The following is an 18,629-nucleotide window of genomic DNA, read 5'->3' on the forward strand; positions in this document are numbered from 1 at the left end:
TCCTAAATGCTTATCAATTGAGGAAAGATTTTTTTTGGTCAATTAAAGAGGATAAAAAATAATTGAACAAAGGTACATGGTATTTGCTAAATCAATATTCTATGATAAAGACAGTATTCATTAAACTTACTTTCTTCCAGTTTTAAAGAAGCTGCTGGGTTGTTTGCTGTATCTTCCACAAGTCCTTCACCACCTCCTCGAGATCTTGAATTCCACACTTTAATAACTTCAACATCATTGTCACTGCCACTGCCACTTGAACTACTATCTTTTTTCCCCTTATTCCCTTTTGTTTTTTTCTTTCTATGAAAAGAACAAATTCAAACTATTAGAAAATCCTAGTAATGATACATACATTAATTACCTCAGATAATTGAGAAGTAGGGATGTTATCAACACAGGTAACAAATAGTATTCAATTTACTTTGTGTAATCATCAGAGCTTAAACTCATGGAGGTTTCATCGGAATCTGAAGCTATAAATTCATCCATACTGTCTTCATCAAAATATCCCTGAAGGAAAAAGGAGATGAATGATTTAATACTATTTTATTTGTATTATTTCAACTTATACTGGAAATTAGAATAATTCTATTTCATTTACAGACAAGTTAACTTAAAACAGAGAAACTATCAAAGATTACAAAAGACAAAGGAGATATGATAACTATTACTATTAAGAACATCACTGTACAGTCTTGAATTCAATGGATAAGGAAAAGTATATCATAGATAAAAAATTTATATAAACCCAATTAAAGTATGGTGTTTAATAAGAATTAAGCCAATGTTAATTTCTAAATTTGTAAAATTGCTATAAATATATAAGATTAACATAAAACATTCCTATCAAAATGCATCTAAATATATAGAAAAGAACAAGAAACAAAATGGGTTTAACCACAAAGCAAAATATAATTATATACAATATGTCTTCATAATCTGCCTTTTTTCAGACGTTCTTTGCTGCTAAGTGATGCTATTTGATTAATTTTTGATTTACCTTATTTTCTTTACTAATGTAGTCCAACTGCAAACACCAAGGATGAGTCCAAATTCTACTTAACATCTGGAAATCTTGGAAAAGTTTTGCACCTGCCTTTCCTCTTCCTCCTTCATTGCTACTAGCTACACCTGATCAAAAAGAATAAAATATTTAACGTTAAGAATTCTTATCCCAGAGGCTAAGGAGACAAATCACAAAAACTAGTGCTACATGGTTTACATTCAGGAGGCTCAGGTTTGATACTTGGCACTGCATGGACAACCAAGCACTACTAGGTGCCTGACCCCCTAATGGAAGGGTAGTCCCTAAACACTGTAAGTCAAAGTAAATAAGGCACAATATGATTGCACAGGCAATCATCAGAAGCTAAACAGGTTTTTCTAACATAGAACATTTAGAAGGAACCAGCTCTGCTGACTTAAGCTCAATCAAACTAAGCCTTGGGCCTCTGACTCCAAGAAACACATAGTAATTTGTGTTAGCTTAAGCCAGTGTTTGCCAAAATGAAAGATACTGCCCCCCCACGAAGGGACACAAGACCAATTAGATTTACAGGTTACTCTAAATTTACAGGTTTACAGGTTACTCTAATTAATATTTTCTAAAAAGTGGGCTCAGAAAAATAAATTTGGGAAAGGGTAGGGCAGATATGGATATGATTCTTAGCACTGATCCCAAAAAACTCTTTTCTCTTATGACAGTAATATATTCAGGAAATAGAACCTAATACCTCAAGTTGGCCATCATTCAAACTTACACAGTGCCTTAGTGTTTTAAGCTATTAATGAATAATGACAAAGAGCTATATGACTAAAATCTTGTTATATTAAAATCCTCTTTTGACACTGCTGTGTGGTTCAGGATCCTCAGAAACACAATGTGATTACTAGCACACTATACTCAAGCACATGTATGTACCACAACAAGAGTCTGGGAATCCTGTTGAGTAATAAAATAAAAAAAAATATTAACAGTGGAATACCCAAGGACACACACAGTCATGACAATGAATATAACAATAAAAAGGAAAAGGAAGGAGAAAATTTGTCACATACATACACACACACGCACAAAGTAGGTGTATAGGTTACCTGTTAGATGATCTAAGTAGTACTGATAAAGCTTGCACTGAATCGAAGTCATTCTTACAGCTAATACATACTCATGTTTTGGAGGCAAGAACTTTGTTAATGCTGTATAATCTTTTCTCTGTAATTAACAAGAATAAAAATAATTCACCTAAGTATGAAAAAACTATTCTAAGAATCAGTTGCTAATTAAAATATGCAATAAATAGCTATATACAAATAAGGAAAACATTTCCCTAAATAGATTTCCCATGCCAGAGATAGTACAGTGGGTGCGTAAGCTTTCCATGAAGCTGACCAGGGTTTGATCCCCTCCCCCAAAAATAAAACCACACATCCATTGCTTCTTTTTTCTTATGATTTGTTACTGAGTCACATCTAGCTGTGTTCAGGCCTTCCTCCTAGCTCTGCACTCAGCTATGACCTTTACTTGGGCTTGGAGGATCATATAGAATGCCAGATATTGAGCCAACGTTGGTCAAATGATAGGCAAATACACTACTCATTGCATTATCTCTCCCACCATTATTTCAGCTCCTTAACAACTTGTATTTCATATGCATACAAAATATATTCCACTAGTGAAAAGATACTACAATATATCAAACAGTATTGAAATTAAAGCAGTCATATTACTGAGGCTAGTACACTGGAGTATTTGCCTTGCACACAACCAACACAGGTTAGATGCCCAGCATCCCATGTAGTCAGTCCCGAGCCCTCCAGGAGTAATTCCTGATTGCAGAGCCAGGAGCTACCTTTGTGCACAGCCAGGAGTGAAAAAAAAAAGGTAGCCTTATTACCAAGTAAGTAATTTAAGATTCCTCTATATTGCAAAGGAAATAATATGGTGGGGAGGGAGGGAGGATGGGAGGAAGGGAAGGAGGGAGGAATGGAGGGAAAGAAAGCACTTAATTTCTGAATTCAAAAAATATTTTATAACTTAAATTCAATAAAATAGAATTTTATTACAATGGAATGCATTTGTACCTGAACACATCCAGCTAACATCTCATAGAGAATGTGAGCGCGCTTCTTCATCACTCTGACATCTACCATGGTAGAATCAGCACATTGACCATTTTGGATTGGATTTATAAACCTATTCCTGAACTCCTTAATAGATCCAAGCAAATTTTCCTTGATGAAGTTAACCATACAGTGATCTATAAGATATAAAATCATTAATAATGGCCAAAAGTACTCAAAAGTTCTCTAGTAAAATTTTTGTCTCAAAAACACAAGCTATAGAATCACAGAATTAAGCTACAAAGGATAAATTGCCAAGCAGAACAGAGAACAAGCATTGGTTGTAAGCCTGATCTAGTCCTAGACAACCTAAACCCAATTAGAAATTAAAATAAAACCATCTTCAAATAGCAAATATGGATGTTTTAAAACTGAAAATAGTTTTGACTCATTTTTCTCTATAATAAAGCATTATTTTATAATTAAACATATAAATAATAGTTGCTTAATAAAAATAATAAAATCCAGTTGTGAGCTTGTATATAATATTTTAATTGATTTCAAACCAAACTTCCATAACAAAGTTAACATATAGTTTATACAATATAGGGCCATAATGTGAAATTGCATTTCTATGACTAGGGTAACAGAAAAGGAGAAATCTGAAATAAAGATATAGGTTTTAATGAAATAATACACTATTATAAATAAAACAAAAACCTTCCAGTTATTATAGCTAGAGACAAAGGGCATGCGAATAACAGAAAACAAAATTAAGTGGATTACAATGAAAAACTTCTAACCCTTATATGCCGAGTAACTTATGTACCCTATTTGATGTCAACACCAAATAAATATAAAAATGAAAGAAATTCATAATTTACATCTGTGTTCTCACTAATTCTCCTCAGTCTCATCTCAGCAAACTATATTGTGACATGGACTAAATAGCTTTACTCCCATCTCAGCTTTTTTAAAATATTCATGCTATCTCCAATTAGTAGCTGTAACCCAAAGTGGTTTTATTTCATTGCAATGTTTCTTGAATCATAAAAATAATCTGTATATATCAAATACAGCACTTAATTTCCAACACTCACAATAACACTTTTATTAAATTTCCAACATTCATAATGACACTTTTTATTTATAATTTACCATTATGAATATGACTTGGACAATATTTTATTCATAATAGACTACCACAGATTTAATAACATAATCAGAGACTACTGTTAAAGAAAAGTAAAAAAGCGAAGTAGCAATAATATATTTGATATAGTGTTACTCTACAGAAAAATTACTGATAAGTAACTCACATTCAATCAGGTTATTTTGAAGTGGTGTTCCTGTTAAAATAATCCTTCTCCTTGATCGGATAGAATTCATAGCCTTTGAAACAGCAGATGCTTCATTTTTTAAAATATGGCCTTCATCACAAACAACAAAGTCAGGACCTATGAAAATATATAGAAAAACAACATGTTTATAACGAACATGAAAATAAATTATGTAAAGTTATTTTATAGTGCTGCACTTGTGATCAAATGACACAAAATCTTACTAAGAGTAGTCATATTTTGGGGTCATAACAATTATACGATGGAAGGGCGCTTGCTTGCCTTGCATACAACTGATCTGGTTTTGATCCCTAGCATTTCATGTGGTCCACCAAGCCTGCCAGGAATGATTCCCAAGTAGAGATCCAAGAGTAACCCCGTAACCCCGCCAAATATGGGCCCAAAACAAAGCAAAACAAAAAGTTGAGGGGCTAGAGCTATAGCACAGAGGTAGTGCGTTTGCCTTGGATGCAGCTGAGCCGGAACGAACCTGGGTTCAATTCTCAGCATTCCATATGGTCCTTTGAGCCTAACAGAGGCGATTTCTGAGTGCAGAATCAGGATTAACCTCTGAGCAACACCAAGTGTGCCCCCCCCAAAAAACGAAAGAAAATAAAACAAAAAGTCAAAAAGTTGGTCATATTTGGGGCCAAAAGGATCGTAAAGAGGTAAAGCCTTGCATGAAACTGTCCCTGGTTCAATTTCTAGAACTACTGAAATTTAATGAAATATCTGGATGGTCACACAATATAGCATATAAATTAAATGTAACTTTCTCTGCATCTATTGATATAATCATATAATTTTTATTTATTCATTTTGCTGAGTATTGTCACGATATTCCCTCACTGCTTTCTGGCTTTGAGGATTTCTTGTGACAGGTCTGCTGTAAATCTTAAAGATGTTCTGTTGAATGCAACTTCCCTTTTTGATCTTGTTGTTTTCAGTATTCTATTCCTATGCGTGGGATTTGTCATTATAACTAGGATGTGTCTTGCTTGGGGTACTTTTCTTCGGGCCTCTTTTAGCTGGCATTCTTCAGGCATACAGGATTTGGTTGCATGCCATCTTTAGCTCTGGGAGTTTCTCTGTAATGATGCCCTTGACTACTGATTCTTCCTGAGGATTTTCTTCCTCGGTCTCTGGGACTCCACGTTGTTTCTGTTGAATTTATCGAACATTTCTATTTTCATTTGTTCAAAATCATTGGAGTCCCAGAGACCCAGGAAGAAAATCCTCAGGAAGAATCAATAGTCACGGGCATCATTACAGAGAAACTCCCAGAGCTAAAGATGGCATGCAACCATATCCTCCCTGCTTTGCCATTTAGCTCTGCTTACACAGTTTTTGCAAGGGCTTCTGGGCGAGGGTTGTTCTCAATGCCCACAATGATTATCAGCTGCAAGCCCTAAAGTGGTGGTCAACTGTGACAGGCAGGCTCCTCCCTGCTTCACCATAATTTAATATTATATATTATCACGCATAATTTATATATATCAATATATATTATATATAATAATATATAAAATATATAGATATAAATATATATAAATAGATATAAATAGATATAAATAATGTATATCACATAATTTAATATTATGTATTTTTAATATTATGTATCTAGATATAAAACCATACTCATAAATGCTTAGAATGACTTATGGCAGGGCCTGAGAGATAGCATGGAGGTAAGGCATTTGCCTTGCATCCAAAAGGTCGGTGGTTCAAAAATCAGCATCCCATATGATCCCCGAGCCTGCCAGGAGCGATTTCTGAGTGCAGAGCCAGGAGTAACCCCTGAACGCTGCCAGGTGTGACCCAAAAACCAGAAAAAAAAAGTGACTTACGGCACTATATTGTTTTATGATGTTTAAAAAAATTAAAATAATAAGGTCATAGACAACTATGAAAACCTAAAAAATAACTTTGAAGAATAAACTTAATATATATAAAAAGCAAAATAAAGGAGATGTTCTAAATAGTGGTGTTATAACTGGAAGTTACAGTTACTAACAAAAGAAACCATTCATAAAAACTGTTCTCCAATTAGTACATTTGTTTCTACAGGGTTACAGGTTCCAAATCAAGCTGATTTATATGTGAAAGGAGTCTGAAAAATTAATTAAATGGATGATGAGAGCAAAAATTCTCACCCTTAGAATGACAAGTAACAAGTTAGTTTTAAAAATCTAACGTGACCCTAAGATAATGAGAATAAAATATATTATGGTTGGTAGTTGATTTAGAGTTGAAAACATTACACTAAGAAGCAAAATTCAAACTATTTGGTAGCTGCTGAGTTAGTATTTATTAAATAAAACATAAGCATTTTAATTCAACTTCACTTTCAACACCTATATATATCTTACCAGGATCAACCAAAGCTTTGTTAAATATTTCTTTAAGTTTCCTACTCTTCACATTTCTTCCTTGAGCAAGATTCCTGTACATTTCATAGCCTATGATCATAACACCACCATCTTCTTGCCATCTCTGTAGCATGTAGCTTCTATCCTGGGGCCGTTTCACAGTTGCTAATTCAGAAACCTTTATAGGAAAATAAAGATATTAAGTGTTACTAGAAATTCATGATACTAAATACTAAAATATACATCACTGATAATTAAATACTTTTCTTTTGCTATGGAATTGAATTATTTCAAAAATAAGGTGAAATGTGGTACCTCAAGTTTTTCATCGTCTTTTAATCCCTCCTGCCACTTCTCAAATTCATTCATCCAATTCAATGCAGTATTAAGAGGACAAACCACTAAAGCAGTGCTGAAATCCAATTTCTTACATAAAAGAACAGTATGAAGAAAACTTACCACCTACAAAGAAACAAATAAAGTTGCCACCTTCATTTAAATATTTGAAAAATAGTTTATAAATTCTGCTATTTTACAATTTATATGTTTTTTTGTTCTTTTTTTACTTTAAATAAAGCAAAAAACTAACAGTCAAATTTCTAAATCAGTTAAAGTCCAAAGGAAAAAATTCAAAAGAGAAAGTTCAGGGGCTAGAGCAATAGCACAGCAGGCAGGGTTTTTGCCTTGCATGTGGCCAACCCAGGTTCAATGCCCTGCATCCCATATGATTCCCCAAGCCTGCCAGGAGTGATTTCTGAGCGCAGAGCCAGAAGTAACCCCTGAGCGCAGTCAGGTGTGGCCCAAAAAACAAAACGAGAGAGATGAGAGAGAGAGATCAGATTAACTCTAGTCAACTCTAAAACTCTAAATTATATAATATTTTTGATAAATAAGAACAGGCTGAACATAAAGATATTTCAAATTAGCTTGAAAGATGCTGATCTCTATAACATACAGCTATAACTTTTCAGAAAACAGCATTATTTAAAAGAAAATTAAGTTGAAAATCTCTTTTCAGGTATTTGTTTTCAAAGGGGGGAGAAATGTAGAAGTGGGGTAAATGAGAAGATACAGGGGGATGTTTGGGCATACCCAGGTTATTCCCAGCACTATGCCCAGGAGACTTAGTGGGATTTAGGAGATTGTGCAGATTCCAGGAACTGAACTGGTATTCATTGCATGCAAGGCAAGTGCCTTAACCTTTGTTGTCTCTGGTGCCTTTTCAGTTTGAAAATGGTTTGATTCTATCTTTAAATCTGGGGCTAGAGAGATAACACAGCGGTAAGGCGTTTGCCTGGAATGCAAATGGATGGTGGTTCGAATCCCGGCATCCCATATGGTCCCCCGAGCTTGCTGGGGGGCAATTTCTGAGCATAGAGCCAGGAGTAGCCCATGAGCACTGCCGGGTGTGATCCAAAAACCAAAAAAAAAAATATATATATATATATAACAATTATAATGTGGTGTAAAACTCAATAAAATCCTATTCAGCTATTTAGAGCAGTAAAATCAGAGAATGGGGTAAACACACTTGCCTTACGCCTGGCCCATCTTAGTTCTATCCTCGGCATCTCATATGGTTTCCTAAGTACCACCAGAAATTACTCCTGAGTGCAGAGACAGGAGTGAACTCTGAGCACTTCTAGGTGTGGCCCCAGAACCAAAAATAGATTATTTCTTAAGGCTTGAGAGACAGTACATCAGTTAGGATGCTTGTTTGCACACAGCCAACTCAGGATTAATCTCCAGCATTCTATATGGTTATTTGAGCATGGACAAGAGTAATTCCTGCCTACAGAGAAAGGACTAACCTAAAGACCACCAGATGTGATCACAAAATTAAAGAAACAAAAAATAGGGCCAGAGAGAGATAACACGGCAGTAGAGCATTTGCATTGCATATGTTCGACCTGTGACAGACCCAGTTCGATTCCTGGCATCCCGTAATGATTATGAGCACAAAGCCAGGAGTAACCCCGGAGTGCCGCAGGGTGTGTGCCCCCGCCTCAAAAAAAAAAGAAATAAAAAAGAATTCTTGCAGTTGTTACTAGTCATATTATATCACTACTTTAACTTCATTAGACCATTTCCTCAAACAGCACCTCTTAAAAACTACTTTCCTGTCTACTTCCATTAATATTGATTATCTGGAAGCAAATGCTTACATTAAAATATTTCATTCTCATTACAATCTAAGTTTCTTGGGGTAAAGAACTTTAGAGTTACTCTTAGTGATCACATTATTTCCTACACATACATCTGTTCTGGGGATAACAGAATGTGAAACATATTATGAAATACTTCTATGTAATTCTTACCTGTAAAGTCTTACCAAGGCCCATACAGTGGGCAAGAATACACCCTGAGCCTGGAGATTTCTTTGTTTTTTTTACAGATTCACAGCAGCAATCCCACATAAACTGAACACCTAAAAATTAAAATTTCATTAATTTAAATTTAAATGCCGAGTTGAAAATCATTCCTCACAAATACATTAAGAAAAACTTGAGAAAACAAGCTTGTTTAAAAAGAAGACTCTTAAATGTAAAGGACATTTCCCCCAAATCCAAATTTAATAAGACTGAACATAATTATGTACACAAAAATATTACTTTCCTTCACTCATCATAGCTATCAAAGCATATTTTTTCACTTCTCTAAAATGGTCCAGAATTAAAAATAATGTAAAATTAAAAACTACTCATAGGAAACAAAAAACAGATTCCTATCAAATATACTTTAAATGTATTCAATTAAGAAAAGACACCATTAGATAATTTATAGACTAGATAGTAAAAGAGATTCATATCCAGGGATTAGATTATTAAAAATTCACCTTAGCAAACGGGGACACTGGTGAAGGGTGTTAGATGTTGTATAACTGCAACTTAATCATGAACAACTTTCTACCTGTGTACTTCATGGTGATTCAACTAAAGAATTTATATTTAAAAAATAATTATCTGGGGGCCGGAGAGATAGCATGGAGGTAAGGCGTTTCACTTTGATACAGAAGGTCATTGGTTCGAATCCTGACATCCCATATGGTCCCCCGAGCCTGCCAGGAGTGATTTCTGAGCATGGAGCCAGGAGTAACCCCTGAGCATTGCCGGGTGTGACCCCCCAAAAAAAAACAAAAAAAAATTTTTTTCTGAGGGAAAAATAATTTCCTTATCAATTCACATTTATATTCAAAAATTATTTATTGGTTTCACTCTAGAAAAACACAATAGAATAATAATTTAGGATCTTTCTAATGCCAATGTAGAAATATTATTTACAAGCATAAACTGAAAATATTATTTTCTAGAGACTTTTAATCAACAATGCCTCGTTTCTGCACCATTAATCATTAGTCTTTCTGCACCATTAGTCTGCTACAATTAGTCAATCGCTACAAACAAGGTAAAATTAACTTTATATGTGTGTATATATATATATTTGTTAAGTCATATCTGACTTTTCCTTTTATATCACTCATATTGGTTGGTACTCATATCATCCAACTTTGTTCTTCCTTGTCTGTTCATATTCCCCCGTGCATGATAATGATTATGTCTATACTGCTAACTAACAAAACCTCCATTACTAAATAGTGAGGCACTTGGGCAGGAGAGGTGGTGTTACAGGTAAGGCGTCTGCCTTGCAAGTGCTAGCCTTGGACGGACCACTGTTCGATCCCCCTGTGTCCCATATGTCCCTCCAAGCAAGGGGCAATTTCTGAGTGCATAGCCAAGTGTATCCCGAGTGTCAAATGGGTGTGCCCCCCTCAAAAAAACAAAAACAAAAAAGTGAGGCACTCAGGAGAAACCAAATACACGTAAAATGAACTAAAATATTTTAATCATCAAAAACTTTCTTACCATCTACTTGATGAGGCTTTAATTTGATAACCATATTTCTATGAACCTGCACTAATGGTTCTTTAGTTTCTTCATCTTCATCTAATACCAACTTGGTTGTTATTGGACACTGGGTAGGTGAAGCATCTTCAATTTCTATTACCTAAAAAGAAAGGTGGAGTATGATAGAGACACTAAAGTGAAGTGTCACGTTCTCTAGGAGATTGGTTGAGGTTTGATTCCCACCAACCTCCCAGACAGGAAAGGCAGTTCTCATTTCCCTGTCCGATTAGGAGGGGGGAGAACAGTTCCAGTTGTAGAGATCCACAGGAAATAATTCACACAGAGAAGAGGGACAAGAACGGGTTCAGGAAATCCAGAGCGCAAGCAAAGAATTCAAAACAACCAAGTTTTCTGCTCCTAGGATGAAGCACAGCTCAGTGGAAGAAGACCAAAGAATGAGCTTCTGCCTTCCTCAGACCCCTGCTTTTAGTGACAAGAATTAGGTCCCATCCTGAGGTGGGAGAAATATACCAAGTAAAGGATAATCCAATATACTATCACCAGATCACACCCTAGGGTGGAGTACAATTATTGATTAGGGTAGGATCAGTAACCCAACAATAAAGCTCACCATGAAAAAGTTTTTCAAGCAATGGTCATGATACTAGTAATGTCTTACCAAGGAAAATTGTCTAAAATATAGATGTATCTATTTCATACCACTTATCCAATATATTGGTTGATGTAACAAAATCAGGAAAGGATCACAAATTTACATTTATTTTTCAAATTCAAAAACATTATTCCACAAGCCTTGTAATCACTTTCAAAACATTAGCTCATTTCTGTCTCTATGAAAAACAGTATAGACATTATGAAGTTTCTGCACCTCAAAGTATGATAACCAGAATATAAAAATGTCTTACAGTATGGAAAGATTATTTGCCCACCAAACATCTAATAAAGAGTTAATATTGAACCTATATAAAGCACAGGTGTAGAATTTACAAGGAATAAAACAGCTGAATCAAAACTGAGGAGAAGAGATGAACAGAAACTTCCTCAAGAATACATATCTGATGGCCAAAGGCATATGAAAAAATATTCTATGTCACTAATCGCCAAAACCATACAAATCAAAACAACAGTAAGATACTAACTCACATCAAAAAATACCACAGTTACAGGAGACCCTGCTAGTGGGAATGTCTACTAGTACAAACTTTTTAAAAAAAACTGTTATGAGAGGCTGGAGCAATAGCACATGCTAGGGCATTTGCCTTGCAAACAGCCAATGCAAGAAGGACCTTGGTTTGATACCCAGTGTCCTATATGGTCCCTGAGTGAGGATCGGTTTCTGATCGCATAGCCAGGAGTAACCCTGAGCATCACAGGGTGTGCCCCCCAAAAAAGCACAAAGCAAAACAAAATAACCCACCATTATGAGGGCTGAGAGAGAGAGCACAGTGACAGGGTCTGGCCCAAAAAGCAAACAACAACAAGCAAACAAAAAAAAACTATTATAAAGGGTTGGAGATATAGCACTGTGGTAGGGTGTTTCTCTTGCATGCATCTAATTCAGGAGAGATGGTGGTTCCAATCCCGACATCCTATGTGGTCTCCCATGCCTGCCAGGAGTGACTTCTTAGCGCAGAGCCAGGAGTAACCTCTGAGCGCCACTGGGTGTGATCCAAAAACAAACAAACAAACAAACAAATAAATCAGGGCCAAAACAATAGCACAGCGGTAAGGCATTGCCTTGTATGCAGCCAACACAGGACAGACCCGGATCGAATTCCGGAGTCCCTTATGGTCCAACAAGAATATTTCATCCAGCCAGACTTTCATTCTCACCAAAAATTTCCAGGTTTGAAAAAAGGATGCACAGCTTCATGGATAAACAGCTTACACACTATTTTCAGACTCAAAACCAACTTTAAAAGAAGACCTGAAGGGTCTAATTTAAGGCTAGTCAAACTGTAAAAACACACCACACTTCTACAGACAGCACCAAATTCCATAACATTAATACCTCTCAAAGTCAAAATACTAGATACACAAGTTAACACACAAAGAATGGTAAAGTTGATCAGAAAATTGAGTTCAACATTTTACACCCTGGAAGAAATACATTTGTATAGACTCAAAGTCAAAGGCTATAAGACAAACATCTCTGTTCAAAAAGCTGGGGTGGCCATACAAATATCAAATAACATAGACCTCAGGCTATCAGAGATAGTGGATCATTTTTTAATAATCAAGATATATGTAAATCCTGAAGAAATCACACTCCTAAACATATATGCACCCAATGAGGGACCAGCAAAATACATAAAAGAACTGCTAATAGAAATGGAAGGACATTAATAACAGAAGTAGAAGTTGGAGAATTCAAAACAGGTCGATAGATCAGCTGGCTGAAATTCAAGGAGGGTATACTGATTTTGAAAGATAAAATGAAATAAAGGGGGGTAACTAGACATAGATAGCAATTTGTATATCCAAAAAGGTGAATACACATTCTAATCAAATATCCATAGGACATTCTCTGTGACAGAATACACGCTGAGCCATAGAATATACCTCGATAATATTAAAAGGATCAAAATTGTATCAATATCTTCACAGAACATGATCTACTGAAAATACAATTACGAACAGAAACACAAAAATAATTTTAACACCTGGATGCTAAACAACTGACTACTGAACAACCAGTGGGTAGAAAGGAAACCAAAAGTTTACTGGGGGAAAAAAGGAGACTAAAAACATAAGTTATCAGAATTTGTGAGACACAGCACCTTGTGCACCTCAAAGGAAACAGTGAGTAGGATACAAAGACTATGCATGTAATAGTGAAAACTATTCACCCAATATCATCTCATAAGGAGATAATATCTAAGATACACAGGCACTGGTAGAACTTACCAAGAAAGAATTTAATGCCCTCCAAAAATGGGGAGAAGAAATGAACAGAAATTTCCTCAAAGAAGAAATACAGACAGGCAAAAGAGACATGAAAAATGTTCCACATCACTAATCATCAGGGAGATGGAAATCAAAATAATGATGAGATATCATCTCATACCACAAAGAGTGGCACACACCAGAATAACAATCTTGTAATCATAGTATTTAAATTTAAATTTAATTTAATTTAAATAAATTAAATTTAAAAATAAAAGTGAGGTCAGAGATAGCACAGTGGGGAAGTGTTTGCTTTGCAGACAGACAACCCATGTTCTATCCCAGCTTCCCATATGGTCTCCTGAGATTGCAAGGAGTTATTTCTGAGTGTAGAACCAGGAGTAATCCCTGAGAGCCACCGGGTGTGACTCAAAAACAAAATAAATTGGGGGAGGACAAACACAACTAGAAAGTCAGTAGATTACAACATTCAGTACTAGAAACACTGAAAAATCCATGAATCTTAAAAAATTATATGATTTTTAAAAATAATAAAGGTTTTACTTCTCTCAATTTCTCTCGTTCCCGTTCCCTCTCAGCAATACGTTTTCTTCTCTCTTCTTCTTCCTTAAGAGCATTTTGTGTTTCTGTTCTTAGTTTGTCATCCTTCAGAATCTTTCTAATTTTCTTTCTGCCTTTTCCAGGTGATTTGGAATCATCATTTTCATCTTCTTCCTCTTCATTTTCTTCCTCGTCCTCCTCTTTATCCCCATCAGAGTTACTCTATAGGATTTAAATTATCAGAGTAAGTACTAAAACTTTGTCTATTTTAAAATTTTATACCAATTACCAATAATTCATATATCAACAAGAGAAAGAAAACTAACTAAAATGAAAACATTCTGAAATATACTTTGCAATAAATAAAAGCATTGAAAATAACCAGCCAATGAAACCCAACAAGAATATGAAAGCTCTGCGAAGAGAAATGGAAGAAAGTGGACTGGTAGATATAAATATATATATATAAGGCACTCGATTCCAAGGAAGTTGGATACACATTCTTCTCCAATACACATAGGTTATTCTCCAGGATAGACCACATGCTAACCCATAAAACATATCTCTATAAAGTCAAGAGAATAGAAATTGTACAAACTAACTTCTCAGATCAAAAAGCACTGAAATTAGAAGTGAATCACAAAGGAACACAGAAGAAAAACTTTAACACCTGGAAATTAAACAGCTCACTACTTAATAACCAATGAGTCAGAGATGAAATCAAAGAAGAAATCAAAACATTCTTGAAAACAAAGGGCAATAAAGACACAAATTATGAGAATTTATGGGACAGAGCAAAAGCGATACTGAGAGGAAAATTTATAGCAATCACACATCAGGAAGGAAGAGGAACCTATATGAAAAGCTTAATGACACAGCTTTTAAAATTAGAAAATGATCAATAAAAGGAACCAAAAATAGGTAGGCAGAAGGAAATAAAAAAGCTAAGAGCAGAAATCAATGAAGTGGAAATCAACAAAACAATCCAAAATATCAATGAAAGCAAAAGCTGGTTCTTTGAAAAACTAAACAAGATTGATAAAGCACTAGTAAAACTCACAAAGAAACGAAAAGAGAGACTTAGTACACCAGATTAGAAATGAAAAGGAGGGGGGGGAGAGATAGTATGGAGGTAAGGCGTTTGCCTTTCATGAAGGTCATTGGTTCGAATCCTGTCATCCCATCTGGTCTCCCGAGTCTGCCAGGAGCGATTTCTGAGCATGGAGCCAGGAGTAACCCCTGAGCGCTGCCGGGTGTGACCCAAAAACCAAAAACCAAAAAAAAAAAAAAAAGGAAATGAAAAGGGGGGGATCATGACAGATACCACAGATTCAAAGGGTAATCAGAGACTACTTTGAGAAACTCTATGCCACAAAACACAAGAACATGGAAGGAATGGATAAATTCTTGCACTCTTACAATCTTCCATGGTTAAACTTGAATGATCTAGCATATACAAACGAAGCTATCACCCCTGATGAAATTAAAACGGTAATCAAAGTCTCCCCAAAATGAGGCCGGAGAGATAGCATGGAGGTAAGGCATTTGCCTTGCATGCAGAAGGACGGTGGTTCAAATCCCGGCATCCATATGGTCCCCCGAGCCTGCCAGGAGCAATTTCAAAGTGTAGAGCCCGGAGCAATCCCTGAGCAATGCTGGGTGTGATTCCCCCCCCCCCAAAAAAAAGTCTCCCCAAAAACAAAAGCCAAGGCGCAGATAGATTCACTAACGAATTCTTTCAAACCTTTCAAGAGGAATTACTACCAAACCTTTTAAGGCTCTTTCATGAAATTAAAAATCAGGAGCACTCCAAAATAGCTTTTATGAAGCTAACATTACCTTGATACAAAAACCAGATAGAGATGATACAATAAAAGAAAACTACAGACCAATATCCTTTATGAACACAGATGCAAAGATCCTTAATAAAATTTTGGCAAATAGGATCCAATGTCTCATAAAGAAGGCCATATACCACGACCAAGTAGGATTCATCCCAGGAATGCAAGTATGGTTTAACATATGTAAATCAATCAACATAATCCACCATATCAACAAAAAGAAAACTAAAAACATGATCATATTAATAGATGCCGACACCCATTCTTGATCAAAACAATCATCAAGATGGGAATAGAAGGAACTTTTCTCCATATAGTCAAGGCCATCTACCACAATCCAATGGCAAATATTATTCTCAACAGAGATAAAACTAAAAGCCGTTCCCTAAAATCAGGTACAACACAAGGCTGCCCTCTCTCACTACTCCTGTTCAATATAGTACTGGAGGTTCTTGCTATAGCAATAAGGCAAGAAAAATATATCAAGGTCATATAGATAGGGCAAGCTCTTATTGTTTGAAGATGACATGATACTATATTTAGAAAACCCTAAAGATACTATCAAAAACTTCTAGAGGGGCCTGGAGAGATAGCACAGCGGTGTTTGCCTTGCAAGCAGCCAATCCAGGACCTAAGGTGGTTGGTTCGAATCCCGGTATCCCATATGGTCCCCCATGCCTACCAGGAGCTATTTCTGAGCAGACAGCCAGGAGTAACCCCTGAGCACCGCCGAGTGTGGCCCAAAAACCAAAAAAAAAACCTTCTAGAAACAATAGATTCATATAGCAAAGTGACATGCTACAAAATTAACATGCAAAACTCAATGGCCTTCTTATACACTAATAATGATAGACAGGAAATGGACATTAAAAAACAACCCCATTTACATTAGTATCACATAATCTCAAATAACTTGGAGTCAATTTAACCAAAGAGGTAAAGAACCCATACAAAGAAAACTACAAAACACTGCTTCAAAAAATAAAAAATGACACACGAAAATGGAGACATATACCCTGCTCATGGACTGAGAGGATTAACATCGTTAAAATGGCATTGTACAGACTTAACGCAATCCCTCTACGGATATTCTTTAAGGATATCCATGAAATTCTTTAAAGACGTGGAAAAAACACTTCTAAAATTCATGTGGAACAATAAACACCTGTGAATAGCTAGAGCAATCCTTGGGAAAAGGATTATGGGAGGCCTCACTTTCCCCAACTTTAACTTGTATTACAAAGCTATAGTCATTGAAACAGCATGGTACTGGAATAAAGACAGACTATCAGATCAGTGGAATAAATTTCAGTATTCAGAGAATGTCCCCCAGACATACAATCAATTAGCTTTCATAAAGGGGCAATAAATGCAAACTGAAGCAAGGAAAGCTTCTTCGACAATTGGTGCTGGGAGAAGTGGTGAGCCACTTGCAAAAAAAAAAAAAAAGAGCTCAGATCTCCATCTATCACCATGCACAAAGGTCAAATCGAAATGGATTAAAGATCTTGATATCAGACCTGAAACTATAAGGTATATAGAACAACATGTAGGTATGATACTCCATGACATTGAGACTAAAGACATCTTTAAGGAGGAAACAGCATTATCCAAACAAGTGGAGGCAAAGATAAACAGATAGGACTATATTAAGCTGAGAAGCTTCTGCACCTCAAAGAAAATAGTGACTAGGATTCAAAACCCATCCATAGAATGGGAGAAGCTATTCACCCAATAACCATTAGATAAGGGGTTAATATCAAAAATATACAAATTAATGACAGAACTTAACAACTACAAATACAAAAAACTTCTAAACCCATCAGAAAATGGGAGAAGAAATGAACAATTTCTCAAAGAAGAAATACAAATGGCCAGGAAACACAAAAAAATGCTCCACATCACTAATAATCAGGGTGATGCAAATCAAAACAACAATGAGGTGCCATCTCACACCACAGAAACTGGCACACATCACAACGAACAAGAACAATCAGTGCTGGCATGATGTGGACAGAAATTCCCACATTGCTGGTGGGAATGCCATCTAGTCTAGCCTTTATAAAAAACAATATGAAGATTCCTCAAAAAAATGGAAATTGAGCTCCCACATGATCCAGCTATACCATTCCTAAGGATATACCACAGGAACACAAAACTACAATTCAAAAAATTCTTTCTCACACCTATATTCATTGCAGTGCTATTTACTCTTATTTATTTGCCAGACTCTGGAAACAATCAAGATGCTCTTCAACAGATAAATGGCTAAAGAAACTGGGGTACATATACACAATGGAATATTATGCAGCCAGCAGGAGAGATGAAGTCATGAAATTTTCCTATACGTGGATGTACATGGAATCTATTATGCTGAGTGAATTAAATCAGAGGGAGAGAGATAGACACAGAATACTATCACTCATCAAAGGGTTTAAAAAAAGTAGAAGATATTTTTGTAGTAATTCTAAGAGACAATAGAGATGAGGGCTGAAAGGTCCAACTCACGATATCAAGCTCACCACAAAGAGTGATGACTACAGTTAGAGAAATAACTACACTGACAACTATCATGACAGTGTAAATAAATGAGGGATGTAGAAAGCCTGTCTCAAATACAGGCAGGGGGTAGTAGGGAGGTGGGAGATATTGGCACTAGTGATGGGAATGTTGCACTGATGAATGTATTCTTTATATGACTGA

At 35.8% G+C, this 18,629-nt stretch overlaps 1 protein-coding gene across 1 annotated transcript in view; it reads right to left on the minus strand.

Moving 5' to 3' along the window:
* Positions 1-18,629, minus strand: part of ATRX (ATRX chromatin remodeler) — a 175,668-nt gene that overhangs the window by 39,209 nt on the left and 117,830 nt on the right. Inside the window, exons 15-25 of the mRNA XM_049767135.1 lie at positions 14,089-14,307; positions 10,636-10,777; positions 9,091-9,200; positions 7,088-7,234; positions 6,773-6,950; positions 4,383-4,520; positions 3,085-3,260; positions 2,098-2,215; positions 1,004-1,134; positions 425-513; positions 131-303 (exon numbers count right to left, since the gene is read on the minus strand). Of these exons, the coding sequence (XP_049623092.1) occupies positions 131-303; positions 425-513; positions 1,004-1,134; positions 2,098-2,215; positions 3,085-3,260; positions 4,383-4,520; positions 6,773-6,950; positions 7,088-7,234; positions 9,091-9,200; positions 10,636-10,777; positions 14,089-14,307 (1,621 nt within the window). The remainder of the gene's footprint in view (positions 1-130; positions 304-424; positions 514-1,003; positions 1,135-2,097; positions 2,216-3,084; positions 3,261-4,382; positions 4,521-6,772; positions 6,951-7,087; positions 7,235-9,090; positions 9,201-10,635; positions 10,778-14,088; positions 14,308-18,629) is intronic.

This window comes from Suncus etruscus, chromosome X (assembly GCF_024139225.1).
Source record: "Suncus etruscus isolate mSunEtr1 chromosome X, mSunEtr1.pri.cur, whole genome shotgun sequence".
Classification (NCBI taxonomy): domain Eukaryota; kingdom Metazoa; phylum Chordata; class Mammalia; order Eulipotyphla; family Soricidae; genus Suncus; species Suncus etruscus.